Source organism: Solanum stenotomum, chromosome 12 (assembly GCF_019186545.1).
Source record: "Solanum stenotomum isolate F172 chromosome 12, ASM1918654v1, whole genome shotgun sequence".
NCBI lineage: Eukaryota > Viridiplantae > Streptophyta > Magnoliopsida > Solanales > Solanaceae > Solanum > Solanum stenotomum.
The window spans coordinates 30,382,502-30,394,390 of NC_064293.1; the positions used below are offsets into that span (position 1 = coordinate 30,382,502).

Here is an 11,889-nt window from a genome sequence, read left to right on the forward strand (position 1 = left end):
AAACTTTCCTCCTTGAAGTAGTAAAATTTTTACTGATTAAAAGATTGACTCTAAAAAGTGAAATTAAATATGTCAACTATCTTAATACAGATGGAGTATATCTTTAGCTGGTCAAACCCGCAAAAGATATTTGAAATTCCATTGATTGAAAAATAAGTTCATAGTAATTACATAAAATAAATTAAAACATAAATAAAAATTACACTTTGAAGAAGGGAGCTGACCATTTGCTTTGGGCGTACTATAGGGTGTGCGCACTTTATACTAACGAATTATCGCATTGAAATTAAATTTTTATCATCACACATTTAAAATTATAAAAAAATATTTATTTTGGGTTAAATATTATATTCTCTATGATTCGGATTTCGAGCAGAGTTTCAAGACAATAAAGAAGTGGTGCTTCTTTCCTGTACTCCAACTCAGTAGCTCATTCCGGATAAGCGAGTGAATTTCTAGCCAGGGAAAAATTAAATACTAGTGAATGAAATGTAACGGAGGAAGTACATTAAAAGCTTACATTTTTTTGAATTTTGAAATTCAAACAACTCTCTTTTTAAATTTTTTTTTACAAAAATACATTTTTAATTATTAGTTATTTTTATTTATTATACTGTTTGCATAGATTTGAAATGGAGTATATACTTTTTATTTATAAAAGTTTAAAAATTATAGTAATATTTTGAAGGAGAAGATAGGTAATCTAACTGGTCTAAAAAAATTTGGCATCCGTTAACTAGTCTGATCAATTTAGATTCGTATCACATTAAACTTTACTAAAGAGGAAGTACTCTCAATTTAGATTTCTCCATTTTCAAAGTTTGAACTCGAGAACTTTAATTAAGGATGAAAGAATATATTCCATTCTTTCGGCTACACCCCTTGATGTTTCTTTTTTCTTCCTTATATAGGATGGTTAATCTAGGCGTTCTCGAGAACTCCAATTAAGAATGAAAGTATGTTATTCATCTGACTACACCCTTTAATATTTCTTTTTTCTTCATTATATAATTAACTCAACATTGAATCAAATGCACCATTAATTTTTTTATAACATAAATATCAGTGGATATTATTATATATCAAGTATATAAAATATAAAAGAAATCACAAATTCACGTACCCTAATAAATTGCTTGTTAATTCGCCCATTTAGAAGAAACCATGAATACTCTTTATCTTCAACAAACTTTCTTAATGCGATGTAGAACATTCAAGTAGTACTTTTTAGTTTTTACCCAATTTATATAACTCAAAATGGGTACGGACCTACTTATACTATTTGTAAATAAAAATTGGAACAATTATGAAAGTAAGATATAATTATTGGTCGTCTGTATGCTGGACAAGTATAAATAGTTTTAGAATAAAAATTTAGTATTGTTTTATTTTGAGTTAGTGAATTTCAAGATAAATTATATCAGAATTATTAATTAGTATCGAAATAAGTTATTCCTATCGATTAGTTATTTATAGATAAAATAATAAAAATAACAAAAACTATCCCTAAAATCTGTCGAACCTTTTCTCCACTAAATAAGATAGAGATTACTTTTAAAAATAAACAATTTTAAAATTATATAATGCATATTATCTTTTAATATAAAATCAAATATCAAGAAAATAATACGTAAACATAATTTTTTTTCTCCTTAAAGAAGTAAAATTTTCTAAATTGACTCTAAAATGTGAAACTAAATATGTTAAGTATCTTTAAATAGATGGAGTACATCTTTTAAGTGGATAAGATTTCAAACCGGCCAAAGGATATTAGAAATTCCATTGATTGAAAAATAAGTCCATGATAGTTACATTTTACATAAATAAATTAAAACATAAATAAAAAGTTACATTTTGAAGAAGGGAGCTGATCAGTTGCTTTGGTCGAAGTAGGGGTGTGCATACTTGATACGTATCGAATTAAATACTCTCTTCGTTCTTATTTATACGCCATTCTTACTAAAAATAGATGTTCCTTTATATTATTGTCATTTCATAAAATTGATGCATAAATGACATTATTCTTTCTATTTTACCTTGTGACATACTATCTCCGTTCACTTTTAATTGTCATAGTTTCTATTTTTAGAATCAAACAATAATAACTTTGACTAACATTTTACGATGTATTTTTTAATCATATTGATATGCAAAAAAATTGGAATTTATAGTAATCTTTGTATAGTTTTTGAATATCTAAATTTTTTGTTAAAATATCGAATTAATGTAATCTAATTTAACTTTGAAAATTAGTCAAACTGACTTTCAAAAAACAAAACATTACAATTAAGAGTGGACATAGTGAGTATTAACCTTGAAAGTATGAATTTAAATAACATAGAAAAACTACATGATTAATTCATGTTCATTGGTCAATTAATTTATCAAAATAAATTAATTTATGTTCATTTATTGAAAACTTGATTTTAAGAGAATACTAAATAAAGTTATAATGGTAAACTTATGAGAAAATGCCATATATAGTCAAATTTCTCTACGTAAAATAAAATGAATAGAATAATAAAATCAATCTATTTTAAAAAAAAAGTTGCAAATCTACCATTTTATAAATTTCAATTTCTGACAAATTAAACAAATTTCCTTCAATAAAGTCGTTGGAGTACAAATTTTGAATTCAACGTGTAATAATTTTTTTTGTAATAAAGTTTAGCATATTTAAGTCATTAGTAGCAATGACATGCTTCATTTTATTGTCTGTTGAATTAAATTATGACATATACTTTCTTTGTTTGTGAATTTTATTTAGGATCGTCGATATTAAGGTTATTTGCAAAGGATAATTTGAAGTAAAAATAGGAAAGAGTGAAACAATTGAAAAAATGGCTAAAGAATTTAATTTCTCGAGACATGAATTATTGTTAATATAAACCTAAGTTATTTGTATAAAAAATAGACATAAATCAAATCTGATAAGTTTTTAACTATACCTAAGGGACTAAAACCGATAAATGTATAGTTAAGGGATTAAAACCGATAAATGTATAGTTAAGAGACCAAATCTGATAAGTTTTTAACTAGTTGAAGGAATAAATTAAAAAAAAATATAGTTATAGGACCATTTTAGATCTACTCCTATAATTAAAGAGTTATTTATGACATTTTTTCGTAAACTTACTTAATTTTTCAAATGACGTGAAATCTGAAATGGTAACATATTAATAGAAATGAAAGTAGTACTAGTGAGTGAAATGTAATGGAGGAAGTGCATAAAAAGTTTTACTTTTTTCCAAATTGAAATTCAGACAACTCTTTTTTTAATATATTTTAAATTATGAATTATTTTTATTTACTATACTATTTATATAAATTTCAAATATATAAATTTTATGCTCAACAATCAAAATTAGACTATTTAACTTCATACAAATTAGAGTATAGTATTTTGAAAGAGATTAACTTATATTCACTAACAGTGGACAAGAAAATTATACTATCAGTTTATTTTTAAAAATACTTATTTTTATTAATTTAATTATTATATTTTCATATTTAAAGATTAATGAATTTTCAGTTTCTCTTTTTCAATTTATTTTTTAAAAAATGTTCACTAGGTCTAAGATTTATTTCTTGAAATAACGTTCAACTATTTTTGTTACTATTGACTTTGAGTATTATTTAAATAAATTGGAGTACATGTGATGTTGTATGGATCAAAATTTGTTTTCTATTAATTTTGTATTATTTGCAATTAATTTTTGTATTGTTTATTGAATTGAAAACACAGTTTGAAGCAATAGAAGCAACTATCCAAAAATATTTTTCATATTGCTAAGAAAACTTAGTAAGCTATGAATATTTTTTTTATGAGATTAATTAGTCTAGATTTTAAAGAAAAAAATTAGTAAAAAGTTATCATTGATGATTGTCTCAATTGGCTTCAATGGCATTGATAGAGAATGATGTCGAAATAATGAGGACAAAAAAGCAGTAAAAGAATCCTTCTTAATTAAAGTTCTATAATTTCGATCATGAAAAAACTTACTATAAAATAAATTTATATAGCAAGATTCGAACCCGAAACATCCGATTAATACAGGAGCCCTAGTGGTAGCTTGTCCAAAATTGGAATTTGGAGGACAGTAAAAAGCCCTTTCTTCTTTGCTGTAAAGCTCCGAGAAGTTGCCTCCGCTGATTTGCACAGAGAATTCATCCGCCACATTGACAGCCGTTCAATTTTGGGCAAGAAAAGGAGGTGATTTTATAATCTAGGTCTAATTGCTTTATGTTAAAATCTTAAATATGCAATTACTTTTGTGTTCTTAGGTCCTGAGTTTATCGACCCAGTTGAATTTGTCTTCTTCTTTTACTATAATTTGAGTTTGAACTCGATTTAGCTTTATGAAGTCTGAAATATTTCATCTTTTTCCTCATTTAATGACTATTAGTTGATGTTTTACCTATTGTTGATCATGAAGGTTGCCTTTTTTCTGGGTCCAATTTATGTTACTATGGCTTTGAGTTTTGCCTGGAAATGGAGGGCAAGAAGGGACACTAATCTGCTGTGTTTTGATTATTTTTGCTTGTAGGGTATCCTAATTTCATCCTGGTAAAATATGATAAGCCTATGCTAAGCTTCCTAGATTTAGTGATGGATTGGTTAAGGATTATGATAAAGGGTTTTTAAAAAATATATATATTTGTGATGAATAAGTGTGTTTTAAAAATGTTTGTGTCAAAGTAATGATGCACATTGGAGGAAGAAGATTGCTAATATTTTCTTCAAAGAAAAACAGAGAGAAATTACTTAAACAGCGGCAATGATTCTTCCGTACAATAGAATGGATGTATCATGTATGAAATGTATTCTTACTTAGAATTCATGTATTTGGCGCTTATGTTGTTCCAACTCTTCAGATATATAACTATTGGAGTTTAAATTTCCCAAGTCTGTGTCTAGCTTCAAAACCTTAGAGTTCAATTCCTTTTGGGTTTTTGATTTTTTTATGATAGAGTCATTCAAGGCTAAGTTTGCACGAAAAAATTGAAGTCGTTTCGTTGAAATGTTTGCTGTTCAAACAGTGAAATCTTCTCTTAGATTTGTTAAATTTGAGTAGAGAGCTTGTGAAAAGGACAATGTCTTTGGAGGAGATTTCCTTGTAATATGACCATTCAATTTCGTTAATCCCCACTAGACTCTAGAGACAGTTCTGGTCAAATATTGACTTTAACTTGCAGTGTGGTTAATGTAGGCTCATTCAATTTGGAACTTTGATATTAAGCCTTCAAGTCTGGCATTGTAAGCAATTCTAGTCTTTGGATTGACAAATGAATTTTCCTTGCGCAACTTTGAGAAAATTAAAACCTGTGTCTATTGTAGATTGACTTTGAATGTAGAACATTGACTTTCTTATCGCGAAGATCTCACTGAAGTTACTGGTGAAAAGGATCTAATTGAAACATCCCCCTCCATTATTGACTCCATACTTATTTACGAAATCATAGTAGGTCATTGTTTTTAAGTCGATAAAAGGGATATTTCTGTTAAATGTCAAGGATATTAGTTGCTTGGACGTAGGAATCATATGACTTTGTGGATGTTTTAGTAAGAAGCTGCGGTAGCCTGTGGAACATTTCTTGTTTTCTACATCCAACCACAAAATATGATATAGTGGTAGGAATATCAACTATAATGACTTACAAATTTTCTTGTAATTCTTGTGCTATGTTCTTTTGGTTATGTTAGGAGACTTATTACTTGGCTGGGCATCATAAGGCCCGTCATTTTGATGGTCTATACATTAAGTGTTATTCTTTGAGTCTAAAGTCAAAACTGCCAATACCAGCCAGAATTGATAATGAGATATTCTTGAAAGAAAAAAGCCTCAAAAACAGTCACCTTGGTACAATTCTCTCATCTTGAATTAGAGGATAATGGAATTATCTTGCTTAATTAAAACTGTAAAATGTATGGAGAAGGTAGAACAAATGAAGGCCAAAGCTTTAGACATGGACAGAGATTCTTCAGCATGACCCTCTATTCAGTCTTGCAAATCGTTTTGTAGAATGGGAAAAAAATGATGTTTTGGTGTCCAATTTATTTAAAAATAAATTATGTGCCATGCTGTGTCGGTGCTCTGTATATTGAGATGTCTGGAACAGTATTCTCTATATCATTCATTGGGTTCTTATTTGTTGATAGTACTACCACAACAATTTTTCCCTCTATATTATCTTTGAGGGTGTAAGAAATTGATAATGTTGGTAAGTGGTTTTCATGTTACCTGGGATTCATGTTTTGTTACTTTGGTGCTTAGTGTTTGGAGGCTGTGATCATCAGTGCTTCTCTCTTAACTGTCTGATGCTCATTGGCATTATTCTCGTCCGGAATTTATTGTAGTAATCTGACCTTTTTATTAATTCCTGAGTGGATCCTCCCTACCTCCCACTGCCCCACCAACACCCCAAAGATATTGTGGATGATAACCAGAACTTAATGGGATATTACCTCAGACTGCATGCATGAATTACCAATTATCTTTTCAGGGTTCTTTTGTTTTTATGTGTGAGATCGGTTAGGGAGATTGCATAAAGTTAGAATCTAGAAGTTGGATTCTATTATTCCTGTGGATTATACAACTGCAGCTTTCTTTCAGACTCCACCCTTCTGATATCAATAGCTGTTTATCCTTGTAGATCAATTATAGAGATATGCAAGACCAGAGAGGACTGGAGGAAGCTTCAGCTCCTAAATTGCGGAAAAAGAAAACATCACAACCAAAGGCTCTGCAAAAAGAAGGGAATAAGGCAAAAAGGATGCAAGATGTGCGTGCAATGCCAATTCAAAATGGGTTAACACCCACCAAAAGAGTCCCACCAAACGAAGTTTCCCCATTATTCCAATATGCTGAGAAATCAACACCTGAATTCTCGCCAGATGCTTCCACTTCTGGAAAAGAATATCGGGCATTAAGGAGAAAGTATCTATTGCTGGAAGAAGAAAGTTTTGGTCTTAATAAAGAATTGAGAGAAGCCGAAGATGAGATCAAGGCCCTTGAAGACGAGAAGCTAACACTCCTTGATGATCTTGTTGTGTTAGAAGGCCTGGTTGATCCTTCAGATATTCAATCCCAAGGCCAGCGATTATGATGGTTTATTTAAAATGTGTTTTTCAGTAAACTGGGGATATATACAGAATTGTGTACAACAATCCAACTTCTGTTAGCATAAAGTTGAGATTGTAACGATGCATTATATAACATCGACTGGTTTTTTATTGCACAATGACCAAATCTAAACTTCCTCCCAGCCCCTCCTTAGTCTTATTCCAAATGCATGTTGGATCAGTTGGAAGTCACAAGACTTGTACTTACCAGAGTGTGTGAAGAAAACTGCATTTTGTTTGTTTCTTGGGTTTTATAATACCAACATGATAAGATATTCCATTAAAAAATGAACTACTAGTACATATAGAAGCAGAGACAGAGAGATGCCAATCCATAATGCAATTACTAGACAAGTAAAAGAATTTGCAGTATGCCTATGAGTAAGCTGACTAGGTTGCAAGAACCAAAACTCAATACTAGGGACAAACAGAATAAAGAATTACTAATTATTTGTATTCTGCTACTAATTACATGTATGCTACTAAGAATTTTGTGTTGGCTTCATGCAACCATTTTCAGCAGCTACTGTGTGTAATATCTTGTTACTTCCCTTATATAACACAAATAAATAGCACTGCAGCTGAACTATACCATGGTACCCATGTTGGAATGTGCCACTCTGACAACAAGTGGAGATGTTACCCATGTTCTTTTGTTCCTCCATGACAAGGACCCAAAGACATATCCCTGTGTAGGTGCAGCCACTTTGAAAGTCACAGAGAAATTCATCTTCTGGTAATATCTAGTGAAGGCTAATCTTCGCGGCACCACAGTAACATTGATACCCTTTGGTGCAAATATAACTGCCTTGTAGGTACTCCTTGATTTTCCCACATTTGTGACAGTTCGAGTTACTGAGTATTTGTTTCTGAGGTTTGGTACTGTGATGGAGGGATAATTTAGTTCATTTGGCGATGCAAAGGTTTGATCACACGTTCTATTGTCCCTTGTAATTAGATGCAGAGATTTCTCGTCATAACCAATTGAACAAAGAAATGCTCTGTAATCTTCTGGTTGTGCATCATATATCAGACCAGGATCGAGGACTTTCGTGGGGTTAACAAATCCAGAACCAAAATCAAATGGATTAGCCCTCTTCCCTTCAGGATCTACTATTATGGGTTTGTGATGCATATCTGATAGTTTGGCTGCATTAACATTCATGACATTAGATTATTCTGTTATAGTTAAATTCACTTTATACACATTCAGTTTTTATAAGATACAAAGCTCAAATAAAACCATAAGTATTTTAAAGATAATATGCTCAAACAAAACCAAATCTTGATCCCCTCACCCTTTTCTTTCTTTAAAGCAATCCTCAGACTCAAGAGTTGCATAGTTAGACTATGTAAGTCATCTAGTTTACCTGTTGTCATGATGGCTGATTTGATTGCAGAGGGAGACCATGATGGATGCACGGCTTTTAACAAAGCAACAACTCCTGATATGTGAGGGCAAGCCATGGAAGTTCCAGAGAGTATGTTGAAGTTCAACCTAGACATTGCTGGGGACCATGCTGCCAGGATATTTAATCCCGGAGCAGTAATATCAGGCTACAAGGCAAATCAGCAGGTATATTACTTGCAAGAAAAAAAAATTCTCAAATAAAGTAGGTACAAAGAGAAAGAACTAATCTAAAACCACATTGAAGATTCTGGAAGGAAATCTGAGGACGCAACATAAGACTTTGTTGGTCTAAATGATAAAAGCAAAGAGTGATCGATGTTGAAAACAAGTAGCAGTTGAAAGACAAGTTTCTAAAATTCGATACTATTTTAAGCAAATACATTACCTTCAAAATTTCTGGTGTTAGAGAATTAGGACCTTTTGAAGAAAATGCTGTTACTCGAGGAGCAGGTTGAGCTCCCAAAACAGTTTTAGCAGAGAGAATCCTTGCCGTAGGGAGGCTGTTAATATAAAAAAGATGAGATGATTGCTAATAATATCAAAGAGCAATAAAACAAACATCAACAGCCACTAAGAAGGAAGTGAACCGTGTATTATTAATGTAAGCTAGGATCTTGTTTCCAATCTTTTTCCCAACAGTTGCTGCTGGAATGGAGAAGGGGATAGCCACACCCTTGTCTGCTTCATCAATAAGGATCATCCCAACTCCACCAGCTTGTTTAACTATATTGCTTTTCTCCAGCTTTGACTCACTTGAGCTTCCAGCATGTCGACACACAAGAACCTTCCCTTTGGCCTTAGTTCTATTCAAAGAACTATCTAAGCAATAACTAGTGGATAAGATAGGAAGGAAAAAGCACTTTAATATAATTTTCAATGCATACATATCTACATTTAACAAACAGTTAAGTACCTTCTGCTTCACCTGGATTGATAGGGAGTGAAGTATCCAGCATAAGCTTCAGAAGCAGGTATGATTCTTGCAGATGTATTCATTTGAGATAAGCTAAGACTTTCACCCTTCCAAATATCCAGAACATAATGAGGAGATAGAAATTGAATATAACTTTAACATATAAACTAATCGAAAAGTGGGATTACCATGAGTTGAACCCTATTTCCTAGTAAAATATCAGACGTAAAATCTCTATCAGTTGAACTGGCTGCAACTGTGATCATCCAAGGAGCTAAATTTGTGGCTGAACCAGATGTTCCTTCATTTCCAACGGAGGCCACCACAAGTATCCCACGGCTAACAGCATGAAATGACCCCACAGAAATTGCATCACTAAAATAATCTCCTTGGGGAGCATCTGGGCCCAAAGATAGAGAAATGACATGAACCCTATCTCTAATTGCATCATCAAATGCAGCCAACAAATCAACATCATAGCAACCAGAACTCCAACAGGTTTTGTACACTGCTATCCTGGCCATTGGGGCACCACCTCTGGCTCCTCCAGATGCCAAACCTTTGTAATTCATATCAGCTACGTAACGCCCAGCAGCAGTTGAAGCTGTATGACTTCCATGACCAGTACTGTCCCTGGCAGACTTGAACATGGTCTTTCCATCATCTTCTTCAGCTGCATAGCCACTCATATAATATCTTGCCCCAATTATTTTCCTATATAAGACAAAATTCTTATTAGACTTATCATCTATATAACAAAACATTAACCTGCAAGAAATGGTTGACAAATAAAAGAAACCTGTTGCATATTGAGGCATTGAATGCTTCCCCTGATTGGCATTGTCCTTTCCATCCAGCTGGCACTGGAGGCATGTTGGTATCCCTAAAACTTGGAGACTCAGGCCAAATTCCTGTTTCAGTAAATGTCTTAAGAGCTTAACCTCAAGGTCTAATTAGTTCGAAAAAACAAGGGAAACAAAGAAGCTGGGGACCAGGCTAAAGATAAACTGACAAGGTTGTGAACAGAGAGATGACTTTACTCCATTTACATTCACAAGCAGTTCAACAAGTGCAAAGAAGAAACTAGGAAGTTGAGACATTGAATGAACTTGGGCTAAAGAAAATCTAAGCAAACATACCCATCATTCTCAAATGATTGAAACAAGAATTGATTGATGCGCGATAAAACTTATCCTACAGACCTACAATAGATGAAAAGGGAACAGAGTACTAAAGGAACTGCTTTCCCCAGGTTCAACCGTATGTACCTAAATGACAAACTTAGCACTTTTTCAAAGTCATGTTATTGTACTCTTCTTAAGAAACGTAACTAGTGACGAGCCTTTTACATGACAACACAATCAGTGAAGGGACCGACTTGGCTTGTGTCATCGATCACCTAAACGATCATATCTTTCACCTAACTGGAAAAAGATTGCAGCAATTAAGATAACTTTGAGCTAGTTGAACAGAGAAATGATCACCTGTATCAATGAAACCAATGATTACATTAACTTGGTTCTTGGTGGAAAAACCTGGGATTTCCATTGTTTCATCTTCACTGAGCCCCATAAAATCCCATGAATGAGTTGTATGCAGGTTCCTCTTAGTATTTGGAAATACAGATACCACACCAGGCATTTCTGTTTTGTTTCAACATTCAAATAGTGGACTGAGTGCAAACCATCAAAGTAGGTAATCAACAGTAACATAAAACATTAGGTAAAAGCCTCACTAGATATTTCAGAAGCCTGTTTCTCAGTCAACTTGGCTGCAAAGCCTTTAAAACCATGTCTATAACTGTATACATGAGAAGTCTTGGCTTGTTCAACACTGTAAAGGTTATTAACCACTTCAGTTTTTTTGCCAAAAACAGACCAAAAGGGGGGAAACAAACTCATAGCTAAAAGTACCAAGAACTTACTTTCCTCCATGAATATCAGTAAGCATTTGATGGTTTTGCCTCAAAATCTCATCTTGGTGCTCATCACTATCTTTGCTTCCCATGTACACCACATATAACTGAAGAAAGAAAAAAAAACACAGCTTTACTAACTATTCATCATTCAAATAAAACCCCATGTCCCCATAGTTCATACAGAGCCAAATTTACCTTGGAAGAAAAGCAGAGACTAATTTCTCCAAGAAAAACACAAAGAAAGAGTAAAGAAAGAGTCTTTTTTGAAACATCCATCTCCTATCTTGATGTATGAGGCTAGTAAAAGCATGTATTATCAACTACAAGCAGAAAAAAAGATGAGGTTTTTATAGCAGAACAAGACACAGAGAGAGAGAGAGAGAGAGAGAATGATTTGAAAATAAAGAGGAGAGGCAGAGGGAAAGATTATTCAGTGTCACAGGTATACTGTGGGTAATAGTAGTAGACAAGTATATTTCCATTAACTCGTTCAGGGATAGTAGTACGCGAAATAAAGTGAGATA

The 11,889-nt window shown here is 32.6% G+C and overlaps 2 protein-coding genes across 2 annotated transcripts; one reads left to right on the top strand and one right to left on the bottom strand.

Moving 5' to 3' along the window:
* Positions 1 to 4,045: 4,045 nt before the first annotated feature.
* LOC125846469 (uncharacterized) lies at positions 4,046 to 7,250 on the top strand. Its single transcript, XM_049525894.1, has 2 exons — positions 4,046 to 4,213; positions 6,655 to 7,250. Exon 2 carries the CDS (start codon positions 6,670 to 6,672, stop codon positions 7,105 to 7,107), a length of 438 nt encoding a protein of 145 aa, XP_049381851.1. The 5' UTR covers positions 4,046 to 4,213; positions 6,655 to 6,669; the 3' UTR covers positions 7,108 to 7,250.
* Positions 7,251 to 7,448: 198 nt separating this feature from the next.
* Positions 7,449 to 11,767, bottom strand: LOC125846444 (subtilisin-like serine-protease S). Its single transcript, XM_049525854.1, has 11 exons — positions 11,561 to 11,767; positions 11,372 to 11,469; positions 11,183 to 11,280; positions 10,932 to 11,090; positions 10,247 to 10,358; positions 9,636 to 10,161; positions 9,460 to 9,554; positions 9,122 to 9,364; positions 8,920 to 9,034; positions 8,494 to 8,680; positions 7,449 to 8,272 (listed from the first exon to the last, which is right to left on the bottom strand). Exons 1-11 carry the CDS (start codon positions 11,639 to 11,641, stop codon positions 7,710 to 7,712), a joined length of 2,277 nt encoding a protein of 758 aa, XP_049381811.1. The 5' UTR covers positions 11,642 to 11,767; the 3' UTR covers positions 7,449 to 7,709.
* Positions 11,768 to 11,889: the final 122 nt, after the last annotated feature.